Below are 17526 nucleotides of genomic sequence, written 5' to 3'. Positions count from 1 at the left end.
TTTTGGTAAAGGGAAAACAGCATGTACTTCTGAATCCAACATACTTGGGTTCAAATTCTCTGACAAGGTACAGACTAATTAAAACACCTCTAAAATCTTAATTTCAGTTTGCAATGAAGATACAAATACCATACCTTTCCGGGTTTTGTGAACATTAGAGAAAATGTATCTGAAGCATCCATTTAGAGATAATAGGAATTGCATCAGTGGTAATCATTGTTATGAGTAATTGTAATTCACAGTACTTACAAGCAACAACTGAATTAGGGTTTTATTAAGCTACTGAAAACTAACTGGAAATGTTTAGGGCTATACACAAAGGAAAAATAAAGTTCTGCTTAAAACTTAAAACCTTGAAATAAACTGTATTGACCCCTCATGGAAACATTTTTTACCAAAGGTTAAAGTGTATTAAATAGGCACTTTTGACTATAAGGTTGGTTATGATCATTCAAACAGCTGAAGTATGAAAAAGGGGGAATGAGGGTAAGGATTCTTAATGCTTGTAAACTAGAACTGGAATTCTTTTACTTGTTTCTTTCTCATTCCTGTTACCTCACAGCTTTGGTCTTCCACGGCCCATATTGTAAATGGCACCTTTTTACCTCTTTGCTCCCATCATTAACACTCTTATTGTGTCTGTGTGGTTTTGGGGGCCTTGGGTGTTTAAGTTTTTTAAATCACATATTTTTGTCAGATTAATACGCATATCATTAGGCTTAGTTGAAATTTTTTTCCTTATAAGGATAAGGGCAGTCTTTTCCCCATTCTGAGAGATAGCTACGTTCAAATCCTTTACTTGTTTCTTTTGGTATTTACCTTTATATTTCTAAATAGTGGGCTTATGTAACTTTCTTTTAAAAAGTTTTTTTAATTCATTCTGTCTTCTGTTTAACATTTTCTTCTCTCACTTCTCTTCTCCACTCATCACACTTTCCCTGTCCCATTTTTTGGCTGTAGTTAAGATTGTTAAATCAGTATTCAGGGTATACAGTATTATTCTGCAAATATTAACAGCTGAAACAAATACTTAATACATTTCATAAGTTCCTTTTTTTCATTATATTTTCTGCTCAGATATCTGCATTACTTGACTGTCCATTTATATTTGAGTGAGATCATTTATCTGGTGGTGTTTTATAGGGGATTAATCAGTTTTTCCAGGAAAGAATTCTTCAGGCTTTTTCTTGGGTGGCTGATACTGTTTTTGTTTTTATAGCTGAGTTGCAGGGTAGGAATGGCAGGGTGAGATGGGAGTGCTAGGAGAATTCACTATTCAACATGTAGACTTTTGCTTAATCTTTTTCCTTTGGTATGGAGCCTTATACTTTCCCTCCAGAATCCACAGGCTCTCTGAATCAGCCTTTGCAGATTAAGCCATCAGTCTTTTGCCATTTGGGAAGAAAAGTAGTTGCTTAGCTATACTGGATGAGGAAAAGATCTAATTACTCATATACAGATTTTTGACTACTCTTCCTATTTTCAGAAGTGTCCTACCTGCTCTTTCGGAGAGTAACTGTTGATTTTAACTCTCCATAAGTCTTGAGATGGATAAGGGGAGTTTTCCTGCTTCCGGTTTTCCTTTCACCTCCCCTCCCCAGCCAGACTGTTTTATGTTTCAGTGTTCTCCTGTCTGCTAAGCTTGCATGTTTTAAGTCTGAAAATTTGATAATTCTTACCTGCTCATTCTCATCACATCTGAAGGTAAATGCCATTTGAAAAAAAAAATTGTTCTGCTTTTATTTTGGGATTTCGAGACACATATTTATGTGTTCATTCTGCCTTATTTAACCAGAAGCAGTCTTTATGTTCACATTTCTGCTAGAGGAAATTTGGCCCAGGTATGCTTTAAACCCTTCTCATTTCATAAGTCATTGATCACCCAAGGTTGGGTGTTCAAGGGTCAGTTACTCATCTATAGTATGGTTGCCTGTGGAATGGAATGCCACATGGTATCACAGACAGGTAGATACAGTGATTAACATCTATTACAATGATAGGTTTACGTGAAGAGTTCTGAAGAGTTCAGAATTAAGGTAGGGAAATTATCCATGTTTGTTTTACTTTGTTTTTACAAAGCCTGGAATTTAAAACCCTCTCGTTTGGCTTACATTCATTGTGTTAGAGAGTTCTTATGCCACATGTGCTATTGCGTCCTACTTATGTAAACAACCAGTGAGAATAGGGTGAGTAGAATAAATTCTGAGCATAGCGTATGTATAATCTTAGGGGCCATATGATGGAGACTGAAGTATAGAAGGTAGAATGTTCTGAAGTCACAAAAAGCATAACCACTTATAAATTATTGAGTGTAGCCTACAGTGTTGACTGTAGCCTGCAAATTTTGCTTAGGAGGGCAAGAAGTAACATTCTTTTTTCCTTTTTACTTTGGAACTAATTGAGAAACAGACATAGACACATAAAATTTCAGCTTTGTTACTAATAAAAATGGTGTGGGAAGACAAGACCTAGATAAGTGACCTCAGCGGACTTTCTCATACTTAACCCCTGAATTAGACAAGCTTACCCCATCACTGGCTGGGCACTGGTTGGAGACAAAGCAGGTCTCCTCAAACAAAGGCAGAATCAGCCCCTATGTTTACCACGTAGTAGAGGGCTGATTAGAATGCATCTCTTCAAAAGAAGGAAAAACCATAAAAGATAATGCATCCAAAGGTATTGAACTAATTAGGTCCTCCTCCCAAGTTCACCATTCAGTTTAAGTCACTCCTTCCTTGGCTGAGGAGAGAGTGAAGGGATTGGAGAGAAGCTGAAAGTAAGTATTCTTCCTCTACTTTTCCTTCCTGGAGATTTGAGTGGAAATGTGGGGATCACATATTTCCCCTTAACACGCAGCATATAATAGGCATAATATTATGTAGTAATAATATTCATATTCATAATAATAAGTAATGGGCAGTAACTAGCCCATCATTGTGCCACACTTAATTGCATACCACTCATTTTGTACCATGATCGGTAAACTCTTTTTTTTGTTTTTTTAATTTAAATTCTAGTTAGTTGACCTACAGTATTGGTTTCAGGAGTAGAATTCAGTTCATCATTTACATATAATACCTAGTGCTCATCATAACAAGTGCCCTCCTTAATACCCATCACCCATCTATCCCATCCCCTACTCACCTTCCTCCATCAGCCCTCAGTTTGTTCTTTATAGTTAAGAGTCTCTCATGATACGTTTCCCTCTCCCTCTCTTTTTTTCACTCTCTGTTCATCAGTTTTGTTTTTTAATTCCACATATGAGTGAAATCATATGGTATTTTTCTTTTTCTGATTGACTTATTTTGCTTGGCATAATACACTCTAGCTCCATCCATGTCATTGCAAATGGCAAGATATCGTTCTTTTTGATGGCTGAGTAGTATTTCATTATGCATATATATGTGTGTGTATATATATATACATACATGTGTTATGTATATATCTTTATCCGTTCATCAGTTAATGGGGGCATTTGGGCTCTTTCCATAGTTTGGCTATTGTTTATAATGCTGCCATAAGCAGTAAATCCTTTTAATCTGAAAACTTCTCATCATTTTTTGGCACTGGGAAATTTTCTTGTATTATTTCTTCTCCTGGGTTCTTCGTATTTTCATTCCACTACATAGCTATGCCTGTTGGATACTTGCATATGAATATATCCAAGTAAAAGGTAATCTAAGGGACTTTGAAAGGTACCTTTACTTATTTTTTTAAATTTTATTTTATTATGTTATGTTAGTCACCATACAATACATCACCAGTTTTTGATGCAGTGATCCACGATTCCTTGTTTTCATACAACCCCCAGTGCTCCATGCAGTACATGGCCCCCTTAATTACCCATCACTGGGCTAACCCATACCCCCACCCCCTCCCCTCTAAAACCCTCAGTTTGTTTCTCAGAGTCCATAGTCTCTCATGGTTCATCTCTCCTTCTGATATCCCCCCCTTCATTTTTCCCCTACTTCACCTAATGTCCTCCATGCTATTCCTTATGTTCCACAAATAAGTGAAATCATATGATAACTGACTTTCTCTGCTTGACTTATTTCTCCAGTCCCATCCATGTTGATGTAGAAGTTGGGTATTCATCCTTTCTGATGGCTGAATAATATCCCATTGTACATACATCTTTATCCATTCATCTGTTGAAGGGCATCTCAGCCCTTTCCACAGTTTGGCTATTGTGGACATTGCTGCTATGAACATTGGGGTGCATATGGCCCTTCTTTTCACTACATCTGTGTCTTTGGGGTAAATACCCAGTAGTGCAATTGCTGGGTCATAGGGTAGCTCTATTTTTAATTTTTTGAGGAATCTCCACACTGTTTTCAAAGTGGCTGTACCAACTTGCATTCCCACCAACAGTGTAAGAGGGTTCCCCTTTCTCCACAACCTCTCCAACATTTGTTGTTTCTTGCCTTGTCCATTTTTGCCATTCTAACTGGTGTAAGGTAGTATCTCACTGTGGTTTTGATTTGAATTTCCCTGATGGCTAATAATGATGAACATTTTTTCATGTGTCTGTTAGCCATTTGTATGTCTTCTTTGGAGAAGTGTCTGTTCGTGTCTTCTCCCCATTTTTTAACTTAAGGGCTGGTATCCAAGACCTATAAAGAACTTCTCAAACTCAACACTGAAAGGTACTTTTAACTAGAAGTAATATGTGCTTTATCAGCTAATTTTAGACCACCTGTGTTCTGTAAATTCTCTAAGCTGTAACCTGTTTGTGCTTTCTCTCTCTCTCTGTCAAAAAAATAAATAAAATCTTTTAAAAGAAATATTCTGGGAGCACCTGGGTGGTGCAGTTGGTTGAGCATCAGACTCTTGGTTTCTGCTGGGGTTGTGATCTCAGGGTTGTGAGATAAAGCCCTGCATCAAGCTCTGCACTCAGCATGAAGTCTGCTTGAGATTTTCTCTCCCTCTCCCTCTGCGTCTGTCACTCGTGCTTGCTGTCTCTCTCAAATAAATAAATAAATACTAAAAACATTCTGTGCATTTGTAAGAGAATGTATACATATATATTCTATTTATATTTTAAAAATACGTGTAAATGCACATGTACACTATTCTGTATCTTAGCTTTTCTTGCCTGTTTGTTAAGATTGGTTTCTTTCCATATTAGTATACATACATCATTGTCATCCATTTTTAGGGCTTCCATCTATTGCATGTATGTACAAACCATTTGTTTCTCTATTCCCACCTACATTGCTTGTTTTATATTTTTTACTTCTTACAGTGTCACATCTAATACTCTTGTATATTTATCTTTTTCTCTATGTGTGTGTGTATAGGATAAATTCCTAGAAATAGAATTGCCAAGTCAAAGAGTATGTGTTGTTTTTTTTAATTGAACTAAATACCACCTTTAATTTCCTCCTCACAGTGTTTGAGGCTTCCTTCTCCCATTCATTCCAAAATAGTGTATCATCAAGTTTTAGATTTTAGTCTATTTGATAAGTGAAACGTATCTTGTTTTTGTGTTTGCATGTATTTAATCAGTTTTATGGCTTCTGAGCTTGTACCTACCCATACATTTTCCCCTTGCATTTTCTTCTAGCATTTTTTGTTTTATTTTTTACTATAAAATTTTGTTAAATATATCATTTATTGGTATTAGGAATAAGGTAGAGTTCCAACTTAAGTTTTTTAAAGGTAATTACTATGACCCTTTTTTATTAATAATCTGCTTTATCCTCAATGTTTTGAAATGCCATTCTTATCTTTGTACTTGAGTTTATTTCTAGACTCTTTTTTTTTTTTTAAGTTTTGATTTAAGTAATCTCTACACCAGCGTGGAGCTAGAACTCATGACCCCAAGATCAAGAGTCGCATGCTCTTCTGACTGAACCAGCCAGGTGCCCCTTATTTCTAGATTCTTAATTTTCTTCTGTAGTTTCTCATTATAATACCAAACTACCATGTTGATAAATACATACCATCTTTTTTTTTTTTTTTAATAAATAATTGCTGCTGTTTGGGCATATATTTTTTTTTCCATTAGTGAAAAGTATTTATTTATTTTTAATTTTTTTGTTTTAATTCCAGTGTAGTTAATATAAGGCATTCAGGTGCACATTATAGTGATTCAGCAATTCGGTATATTCCTCAATGCTCATCAGAATAAGTGTACTATTAATCCCCTTCACCTATTACAACTGTCCTCTTCCTCCCCCCACTGCCCCTCTGGTAACCATCTCCTTGTTCTCTATAGTTAAGAGTCTGTTTTCTGGTTTCTCTTCCTTTTTTCTTTTCTCCTTTTTTTGTTTGTTTTGTTTCTTAAATTCTACATATGAGTGAAATCATATGATATTCCTCTTTCTCTGACTGGCTTATTGCACTTAGCATTATACTCTCTGGCTCCATCTGTGTCATTACAAATGACAAGATTTCAATTCTTTTTATGGCTGAATAACATTCCATTGTATGTGTACCATATTTTCTTTATCCGTTCATCTCTTGATGGACACTTGGGTTGCTTCCATAGTTTGGCTTTTGTAAATAATGCTGCAGTAAACATAGGGAAGCATATATCACATTGAGTTAGTGCTTTTGTATTTTTTGGATAGATACCCAGTAGTGGGTAGTATCATAGGGTGGTTCTATTTTTAACTTTTTAAGAAACCTCCATACTGTTTTGTGGTTTTTTGTTTTTTTTTTTAAGATGAGGGGCAGTTTTTTATTTTCACAAATTGTTCGTAGAGATATGAGACTAGAGTACTGAAAAGCTAAATTCACAAAGAAAAATGGTCATTCTTGAAGTACAAAGATGTCTTTAATTGACATCTTGTTTGTTTTTGACCTTTTGTTTGGTTGTTTGTTTTTCTATTTATTTATTTATTTGATGTAGTATTCCATGATTCATTGTTTGCGTATAACACCCAGTGCTCCATTCAGTATGTGCCCTCTTTAATACCCATCACCAGGCTAACCTATCCCCCCCACCCCCGAACCCTCAGTTTGTTTCTCAGCGTCCATAGTCTCTCATGGTTCGTCTCCCCCTCTGATTTCCCCCCTTTCATTTTTCCCTTCCTACTATCTTCTTCTTTTTTTTTTTTTTTAACATATAATGTATTATTTGTTTCAGAGGTACAGGTCTGTGATTCAACAGTCTTACACAATTCACAGCACTCACCGTAACACATACCCTCCCCAGTGTCTATCACCCAGCCACCCCATCCCTCACACCTCCCACCACTCCAGCAACCCTCAGTTTGTTTCCTGAGATTAAGAATTCCTCATATCAGTGATCATATGATACATGTCTTTCTCTGATTGATTTATTTAGCCTAGCATAATACCTTCTAGTTCCATCCATGTCATTGCAAATGGCAAGATTTCGGTGTGGTTTTATTTGATGGCTGCATAATATTCCATTGTGTGTGTGTGTGTGTGTGTGTGTACACATTATCCATTCATCAGTCGATGGACATCTTCGCTCTTTCCATAGTTTGGCTGTTGTGGACGTTGCTGCTATAAATTTTGGGGTGCACATACCCCTTTGGATCACTACATTTGTATCTTTGGGATAAATACCCAGTAGTGCGTTTGCTGGGTCATACAGTAGCTCTATTTTCAATTTTTTGAGGAACCTCCACACTGTTTTCCAGAGTGGCTGCACCAGCTTGCATTCCTACCAACAGTGTGGGAGGGTCCCCCTTTCTCCACATCCTTGCCAACATCTGTTGTTTCCTGACTTGTTAATTTTAGCCGTTCTGACTGGTGTGAGGTGATATCTCATTGAGGTTTTGATTTGGATTTCCCTGATGCTGAGCGATGTTGAGCACTGTTTCATGGGTCTGTTGGCCATTTGGCTGTCTTTTTCGGAAAAATGTCTGTTCATGTCTTCTGCCCATTTCTTGATTGGATTATTTATTCTTTGGGTGTTGAGTTTGATAAGTTCTTTATAGATTTTGGATACTAGCCCTTTATCTGATATGTCATTTGCAAATATCTTCTCCCATTCTGTCGGTTGTCTTTTGGTTTTGTTGACTGTTTCCTTTGCCGTGCAAAAGCTTTTTATCTTGATGCAGTCCCAATAGTTCATTCTTGCCCTTGCTTCCCTTGCCTTTGGCGATGCTTCTAGGAAGAAGTTGCTGCGGCTGAGGTCGAAGAGATTGCTGCCTGTGTTCTCCTTTAGGATTTTGATGGACTCCTTCTTACATTTAGGTCTTTCATCCATTTTGAGTCTATTTTTGTGTGTGGTGTAAGGAAATGGTCCAGTTTCATTCTTCTGCATGTGGCTATCCAATTTTCCCAACACCATTTGTTGAACAGACTGTCTTTTTTCCATTGGACATTCTTTCCTGCTTTGTCAAAGATTAGTTGACCATAGAGTTGAGGGTCCATTTCTGGGCTTTTCATTCTGTTCCATTGATCTATGTGTCTGTTTTTGTGTCAGGACCATACTGTCTTGATGATGACTGCTTTGTAATAGAGTTTGCAGTCCGGAACTGTGATGCCGCCAGCTTTGCTTTTCTTTTTCAACATTCCTCTGGCTATTCGGGGTCTTTTCTGGTTCCATACAAATTTTAGGATTATTTGTTCCATTTCTTTGAAAAAAATGGATGGTATTTTGATAGGGATTGCATTGAATGTGTAGATTGCTCTAGGTAGCATTGACATCTTCACAATATTTATTCTTCCAATACGTGAGCATGGAACGTTTTTCCATTTCTTTGTGTCTTCCTCAGTTTCTTTCATGAGTATTTTATAGTTTTCTGAGTACAGATTCTTTGCCTCTTTGGTTAGATTTATTCCTAGGTATCTTATGATTTTGGGTACAGTTGTAAATGGGATCGACTCCTTAATTTCTCTTCCTTCTGTCTTGTTGGTGTATAGGAATGCCACTGATTTCTGTGCATTGATTTTATATCCTGCCACTTGACTGAATTCCTGTATGAGTTCTAGCAGTTTTGGGGTAGAGTCTTTTGGGTTTTCCACGTAAAGTATCATATCATCTGCAAAGAGTGAGAGTTTGACTTCTTCTTTGCCAATTCGGATGCCTTTTCTTTCTTTTTGTTATCTGATTGCTGTGGCTAGGACTTCTAGTACTATGTTGAAGAGCAGTGGTGATACTGGACATCCTTGCCGTGTTCCTGACCTTAGGGGGAAAGCTCTCAGTTTTTCCCCATTGAGAATGATATTCGCTGTGGGTTTTTCATAGATGGCTTTTATGATATTGAGGTATGTACCCTCTATCCCTACACTCTGAAGAGTTTTGATCAAGAAAGGATGCTGTACTTTGTCAAATGCTTTTTCTGCATCTATTGAGAGGATCATATGGTTCTTGTTCTTTTTTGTTTTTGTTTTTGTTTTTTGTTTTGTTCTTTCTTTTATTAATGTATCACGTTGATTGATTTGTGGATGTTGAATCAGCCTTGCAGCCCAGGAATAAATCCCCTTGGTCGTGGTGAATAATCCTTTTAATGTACTGTTGGATCCTGTTGGCTAGGATTTTGGTGAGAATTTTTGCATGTTGAACATGCATCCATGTTCATCAGGGATATTTGTCTGTAGTTCTCCTTTTTGATGGAGTCTTTGCCTGGTTTTGGGATCAAGGTAATGCTGGCTTTGTAAAATGAGTTTGGAAGTTTTCCTTCCATTTCTATTCTTTGAAACAGCTTCAGAAGAGTAGGTATTAATTCTTCTTTAAATGTTTGGTTAGAATTCCCCTGGGAAGCCCTCTGGCCCTGGGCTCTTGTTTATTGGGAGATTTTTGATTACTCCTTCAATTTCCTTAGTGGTTATGGGTCTGTTCAGATTTTCTAATTCTTCCTGGTTCAGTTTTGGTAGTTTATATGTCTCTGGGAATGCATCCATTTCTTCCAGATTATCTAATTTGCAGGCGTATAGTTGCTCATATATGTTCTGACAGTTGTTTATATTTCTTTGGTGTTGGTTGTGATCTCTCCTCTTTCATTCATGATTTTCTTGATTTGGGTCATTTCTCTTTTCTTTTTGATAAGTCTGGCCAGGGGTTTATCAATCTTATTAATTATTTCAAAGAACCAGCTCCTAGTTTCTTTGATCTGTTCTACTGTTCTTTTGGTTTCTATTTCATTGATTTCTGCTCTGATCTTTATTATTTCTCTTCTCCTGCTGGGTTTAGGCTTTATTTGCTGTTCTTTCTCCAGCTCCTTTAGGTGTAGGGTTAGGTTGTGTATTTGAGACCTTTCTTATTTTTTGAGAAAGGCTTGTATTGCTATATATTCCTCTTAGGACTGCCTTTGCTGCATCCCAAAGATTTTGAACAGTTGTGTTTTCATCTTCATTTGTTTCCATGAATTTTTTAAATTTTTCTTTAATTTCCTGGTTGACACATTCATTCTTTAATAGGATGCTCTTTAGCCTCCATCTATTTGAGTTCTTTCTGACTTTCCTCTTGTGATTGAGTTCTAGTTTCAAAGCATTATGGTCCGAAAATATGCAGGGAATGATCTCAATCTTTTGGTACCAGTTGAGACCTGAGGATGTGATTTATTCTGGAGAATGTTCCATGGGCACTAGAGAAGAATGTGTATTCTGTTGCTTTGGGATGGAATGTTCTTGAATATATCTGTGAAGTCCATTTGGTCCAGTGTGTCATTTAAAGTCTTTATTTCCTTGTTGATCTTTTGCTTAGATGATATGTCCATTTCAGTGAGGGGGGTGTTAAAGTCCCCTACTATTACTGTATTGTTGTCGATGTGTTTCTTTGATTTTGTTATTAATTGGCTTATATAATTGGCTGCTCCCATGTTAGGGGCATAGATATTTACAATTGTTAGATCTTCTTGTTGGATAGACCCTTTAAGTAGGATATAGTGTCCTTCCTCATCTCTTATTACAGTCTTTGGTTTAAAATCTAATTTGTCTGATATGAGGATTGCCACCCCAGCTTTCTTTTGATGTCCCTTAGCATGGTAAATGGTTTTCCAACCCCTCACTTTCAATCTGGAGGTGTCTTTGGGTCTAAAATGAGTCTCTTGCAGACAGCATGTCGATGGTCTTGTTTTTTATCCAATCTGATACCTGTCTTTCTATTGGACATTTAGCCCATTTACATTCGGGTAACTATTGAAACATATGAATTTAGTGCAATTGTATTGCCTGTAAAGTGACTGTTACTGTATATTGTCTCTGTTCCTTTCTGGTCTATGTTACATTTAGGCTCTCTCTTTGCTTAGAGGACCCCTTTCAATATTTCTTTAGGGCTGGTTTTGTGTTTGCAAATTCTTTTAGTTTTTGTTTGTCCTGGAAGCTTTTTATCTCTCCTATTTTCAGTGATAGCCTAGCTGGATATAGTATTCTTGGCTGCATATTTTTCTCATTTAGTGCTCTGAATATATCCTGCCAGTCCTTTCTGGCCTGCCAGGTCTCTGTGGATATGTCTGTTACCAATCTAATGTTTCTACCATTGTAGGTTACAGACCTCTTGTCCCAAGCTGCTTTCAGGATTTTCCCTTTGTCTCTGAGACTTGGGAGTTTTACTATTAGGGTGTTGACCTATTTTTATTGATTTTGAGGGGGGTTCTGTGTGCCTCCTGGATTTTGATGCCTGTTTCCTTCCCCGAATTAGGGAAGTTCTCTGCTGTAATTTGCTCCAGTATACCTTCTGTCCCCTCTCTCTTTCTTCTTCTTCTGGGATCCCAATTATTCTAATACTGTTTCGTCTTATGGTATCACTTATCTCTCGAATTCTGCCCTCGTGACCCAGTAGTTATTTATCTCTCTTTTTCTCAGCTTCTTTATTCTCCATCATTTGATCTTCTCTATCACTAATTCTTTCTTCTGCCTCATTTATCCTAGCAGTTAGAGCCTCCAGTTTTGATTGCACCTCATTAATAGCCTTTTTGATTTTGACTTGGTTAGATTTTAGTTCTTTTATTTCTCCAGAAAGGGTTTCTCTAGTATCTCCCATGCTTTTTTCAAGCCCAGCTAGTATCTTTATAATCGTCATTCTGAACTCTAGTTCTGACATCTTACTAATGTCCGTATTGATTAGGTCCCTGGCAGTCAGTACTGTCTCTTGTTCTTTTTTTTGAGGTGATATTTTCCATCTTGTCATTTTGTCCAGAGGAGAATAGATGAATGAGAGAACAAAATGCTAACAGGATAACAACAAGCCCAGAAAAATACTAAACAAATCAGAAGAGACCCGAAAACAAGGGAAAGAAAGAGAAAAGAAAAAAGGGATATGATCAGGCTGGTGAACAGATCAGTGCCACACACTAGATTTTGGGTGTATTTTGGTCTGTTCGAAGAAACTGCCTCCTAAAATTTTAAAGAAAGGAGAAACATGTACAAAAATAAGGGTAAATACAATGAAGGGATGGAATATGACTGTAAAAATGAAAATTATAAAAGATTTCATAAAATGAATTGATAAGTTGGTTGAAAAAAAGAGAAATTAAAAAAAAAGGGGGGGAGAATGTGATCAGGCAGGAGACTAGAACAAAGCCATACACTAGAGATTTAGGGTATATTTTGGTCTGTTAGAAGAAACTGCATCCCAAAATTTTAAAGAGAAAACAACTTATGTATATATACACCAAAAATAAGGTTAACTACAATGAATGGATAGAATATGACTCTAAAAATGGAAAAGAAAAAAGATTTTTAAAAAAGGGATTGATAAGATGTTGGTTGAAAAAGCGAAAAAGAAAAAGTAAAAAAAAAAAAAAAAGGAAAGTAAAATTAAAAAATTAACTTTTAAAGACTAAAGAATCATGGGAAAAAAAGCCATGAATTCTATGTGCTGTATTCCCCTAGTGCTGGTGTTCTGCCATTCTCATTGATCGGTAAACTTGGTCTTGGCTGGCTGTTCTTGCTGATCTTCTGGGGGCGGGGCCTGTCGCAGTGATTATCAGATGTCTTTGCCCAAGGCAGAATTGCCCCTCCCCTGCCAGGGGCTGGGCTAGGTAATCTGTTGGGGTTTGCTTTTGGGAGCTTTTGTTCCCTGCAAGCTCTCTGTCCAGCTTTGGAGGATGAGATTTAAAATGGCAGCCTCCCAGTCTCTGCCCCAGAGGAGCTGAGGACCCGGGGCCCCACTCCTCAATGAGCCCCCAGAGAAAAGCAGTCATTCACTCCGGTCTCCCCCGTCTCTGGCTGCAGTCCGTGCTCACCCGGCCTGTGACCTTTCTATCTCTGGCACATGACCCCGTGTGGAGTCTCCAAACCCAGCAGATGCCTGCGGTACGCTCCCGTGCCACTCCTCCCAGGGGAGGAAGGGGAGTCTCCCCGGATCTGCCGCTTGTTGGGTCCCTGCTGGAGGAGCAGTGGCCCGACTGTGCCACAGATCACGGTTTATGGCAACCCCAAGCTGAGAGCCCACTCCTTGGCTCTGTCTCTCCAGCTGGCTTCCCTGCCCCGATACCTGGGATCTCTGCTGCACTCAGGCACCCCCAGTCTTTCTGTGACCCTGACGGTCCTGAGACCACACTGTCCCAGTGAGTGTTCCACCCCCCGCTTAGCCACTGGAGTGACGTCCCTCAGTGGAGCAGACTTCTGAAAGTTCCGATTTTGTGCCCCGCTGCTCTGTCACTTGCCGGTAGCCATCTGACAGAGGCTCCCTCCCCCTGCGGTCTGTCTTCCCGAATATCGCCTTGGATTCACTTCTCTCCATGGTCCTAACTTCCAGAAAGTAGTCACTTTTCTGTTCAGGGAATTGCTGCTATTCTTTTCTTCGATCTCCTGTTGAGTTTGTAGGTGTTCAGAATGGTTTGATACCTACCTAGCTGAATTCCTGGGACCAGACAAAATTTAGGTCTCCTACTCCTCTGCCATCTTGCTCCTCCTCCCCTCCATACTGTTTTCCACAGTGGCTGCACCAGTTTGCATTCCCACCAACAGTGCAAGATGGTTCTTTTTCCCACATCCTCACCAACACTTATTGTTTCATGAGTTTTTTATTTTAGCTATTCTGACAGGTGTAAAGTGGTATCTTTGTAGTTTTGATTTCCATTTGCCTGGTGATGAGTGATGTTGAGCATCTTTTCATGTGTCTGTTCGCTGTCTGTATGCCTTTCGAGAAATATCTGTTCATGTCTTCTGCCTGTTTTTTAGTTGGATTATTTGGTTTTTTATTGTTGAGTTGGCTAAGTTCTTCATATATTTTTGGATGCTAACTCTTTATCAAGTATGTCATTTGCAAATATTTTTTCCTGTTTAGTAGTTGTTGTGATCCTTTATTTTTAAAATAAATTAATCTTAGTTATTGTTTTTCTTGTTCTGTTAAACTTTAAGTCATATATGAATTAAGATTTTATTTTTTCTTCCACTGTGTTTTTAGTCTCTGAAACCAATTTAATTTGTTTTTTGTTTTTTGTTGTTGTTTTTTACAATAGTTGCCACAAAGTGTATGTTACATTAGTTTCAGGTGTACTCTGGAACCAGTTTTTAGATGTCAGTTCATGAGTTCCTCCCTGGTCAATGCATTGTGATTCAGAAGTATTCTGTGGTCAGATATAAACACTATATAACTCCATAATTTCTCCTCAGTTTGAAGAATTTTTCTTTTCTTTTCTAGCCTTTAATCTAGACAACGAACAACCAGATTATGATATGGATTCAGAAGATGAAACCTTATTAAATAGACTTAACAGAAAGATGGAAATTAAGCCTTTGCAATTTGAAATTATGATTGACAGACTTGAAAAAGCCAGTTCTAATCAGGTACTGTACCTTGTAAAAATGTCTCCTGTCTTACAATTAATCCAGTTAGCAACTTTATTTTGCATTTTCTTTAGATCTGAGTATATTGTATTATACTGCCTTTTGAATTTTCCTGACATCCTAGAATTTCTGTTTACAGTATTCCTTGAACTGACCACTTAAGCATAATTTCTTTGAATAGGAGTATATAGAGTACTATTCTGACCTTTCTTCTTGTTTGTATATAAAAATAATACTAGCTGCAATGCTATATAACATATTCTCGATCCTTTTCATAGGCTGAATTTGCTTGGTTGTGTCTTTAAGGCAGATATCTCATACCATATCCTTCTTAGTTGCTCAAATTTATTAAGGTACCCATTATCATTTTAGATGTATTTTAGTTTTACTTATATATTTAAAATTTTAAGTGAAGAAAAAATTATTCACAAGGAAATAATTTTCTTTAGTGGGTCATTCTAAATATGGTATAGAGAACTGAAAGTGGTATGGTCTTTTTGGAAAGCAGTTAGGCAGCATATGTCAGGAACCTTAAAATGTTTTTGCTTTTGGTTTAGTAATCCTGCGTCTAGGAATCATTCTCAAAAAAAAAAAATAATTAGTGAAAATGTCAAAGATTTTTGAACAAGGATGTTCAGAATAACTTATAAGTCGTCTGTAGGGTGGAATATCACACAGCCATTAAAAACTATTTTGAATATCAATGGAAGTTGCTCGTTATATAATGTTAGAGTTCAAAAAAAGGATACAGATTTGTTTAAGTACAAAACTCTGAGATTCATTTAAAGCATTTACATTTATATGTGTGCATTTAATGAAAGATGAAAGCCCCACAAAATACCAGTAATGGTTCTATTTAGGTGGTAGAATTATTGGTGATTTTTATGTTCTTTATTGTTTTTCTGTTTTCCAAATTTACTGTTATGAACATGTATAGATATTGTAATTGGATTTAAAAAATAAACTATTTTTAAAAATAATTTCTTGGTGTACCTGTGTGTGTATTAATATATTAATTGTTATTAATGTAAGAAGTTACAGAAATAAATAAGTGTTTTACAGTAGACCGTAAACACTTTTCACTAGTTTACCCATTACAAATTCATTATTTTCCTTTACTTCCCAACTTAAGTCCTTGAAGCATTACCAGCTCTTCAGAACATTTTAAAAAACTTCTCCATTTTGTGAAAGGACTTTGCTGCATATTTAGCCTTTCTACCAGTCTTTCCCCCCCATTTGGATGGAAAGTAATATTTGATGTGCAATCAAAAGAAGTACGTTGAAAACTGAATTTTGTAAATTTCAGCTTAGTTGGTTTTTTGAGAGCTTGACTTTTTTTATTGGAAATTTGTTTTAGTTATCAGATTGAATATCAAAAATATTTTTATTAGTGCCCACAGTTTTCCTAAGATTTTGATCACTGGCATTAGGTGTGATTTCATTTTTCTTCTTAATATGCAGACTTTTCTAGCAATCCTAAGTTTAGTCTTTATTTGGTATTTCTACTATTTTCCATGATTGCTCAGAAATTACTGGTGGTGAAGCCTTCAGCTCTCTGTTATGTAATTTGCTTTATTTCATTTCTGTCAATAATAGTTATTTAGTACTTAGGTGAGCAAGTTCTGCCCTTGGGGAGTTTATTATCTAAGTGGGGACAGGATAAGCAAAAAGCATATGTGAACAATATATTTAACGATCCACGTACAATCAGTAAAATATCTTATTTTACTTCTCTTTGCTCAGTGACAAGCTTTTAAACCCTAAAACTGAGTAAGCTCAGAGCATGATAGTACGTGCTTTCAGCAGTGTTGTAGACAAAGGTGGAGGTTCATCTTAGGGAAAGATAATGGTCCTGTTATTAGGACTAAGGATTAAAGATACCAAAGGTTATTCTCATTCTAGGTGCCTGAATTGTGGATTCATGGATTTCTTTATTTTTCCTTTTTGGCAGCTGACATAGTAGCAGATCTCAAAGCAAGGAATCAAGTTTGTGGTTAAAGCAATATTTAAAAAAAATTTTTTTTTAAGCAATATTAGGTTGGTAGAGAAGACATAAAAGATAGACTGAGACAAAGCTTCTTCCCCCGTCTTTCTGCAATGAAGTCATTATTGAAAATTCCTGTTGCCAAATACTGTGATAATTTTCAGTCCCCATTCATTTATTTTAATTGAGCTCTCCTTATTTCTTCAAACTCATCACCTTTGGTCTTTGGAATATACTTTATTCTTTCCTGATTTTTAAAGTTATTTTCTGTGATCATTCCTTCTAATTGTCTTTTACCGAGTCCTTTTCATTAATTGCTACAAACATCAGAGTTTCTTGAAATTCTGTTCTTGGTATTCTTATCCTATATGTTTGGGGTTAATATCACCTTAGCAAGGACTTTTGTGAGCATAATAATACATATATCCTTACCCTTGACCTCCTTCTCAAGCTCCAGGAGGACTCTTTTTTCTCTTTTCGTGCTACCTGTTGGCATCTCCATCTAGATGGTCCACAGACCTCTCAAGTGTAACTTTTCTGACATACTCTCTTAACTACACATGATCCTTTATCATATTCCTTATCTCTCCAGTGACTCCCAAAATGATGTGTTTTTTATCCCTTTTCCATCAGTCCCTAAATTTCTGATTTCTTCCTCAATGCACCTGTATATTCCTTGCATGTTTCATCTTTAATTATCTCTTCTCTCATTTCTTCAGTCTCTCTCTTTTTGCCGAAAAATGTGCCAAGGGTCCCTATTTCCAAGAGAACCCTTTCATTTCACCCCATCTTTCTCTATAAATTGCCACCCTTTGTCTCTCTCTCTTTTTTTTTTTGGTCAGTCACATTTTAAAAAGATTAGACATATTTTTTAACTTTTA

At 36.8% G+C, this 17526-nt stretch overlaps 1 protein-coding gene across 2 annotated transcripts in view; it reads left to right on the top strand.

Annotated features, from left to right (window-relative positions):
* Positions 1-17526, top strand: part of EPC2 (enhancer of polycomb homolog 2) — a 124095-nt gene that overhangs the window by 71915 nt on the left and 34654 nt on the right. For both annotated transcript variants that reach the window (XM_035008074.1, XM_035008073.1), the window contains exon 3: positions 14516-14661. In XM_035008074.1, the coding sequence (XP_034863965.1) occupies positions 14516-14661 (146 nt within the window). The remainder of the gene's footprint in view (positions 1-14515; positions 14662-17526) is intronic.

This window comes from Mirounga leonina, unplaced genomic scaffold, assembly GCF_011800145.1.
Source record: "Mirounga leonina isolate KUSES-001 unplaced genomic scaffold, KU_Mleo_1.0 Mir_151, whole genome shotgun sequence".
Classification (NCBI taxonomy): Eukaryota; Metazoa; Chordata; class Mammalia; order Carnivora; family Phocidae; genus Mirounga; species Mirounga leonina.
Note: the sequence above shows the minus strand (reverse complement) of the source record. Positions and strands in the feature narration are given on the sequence as shown.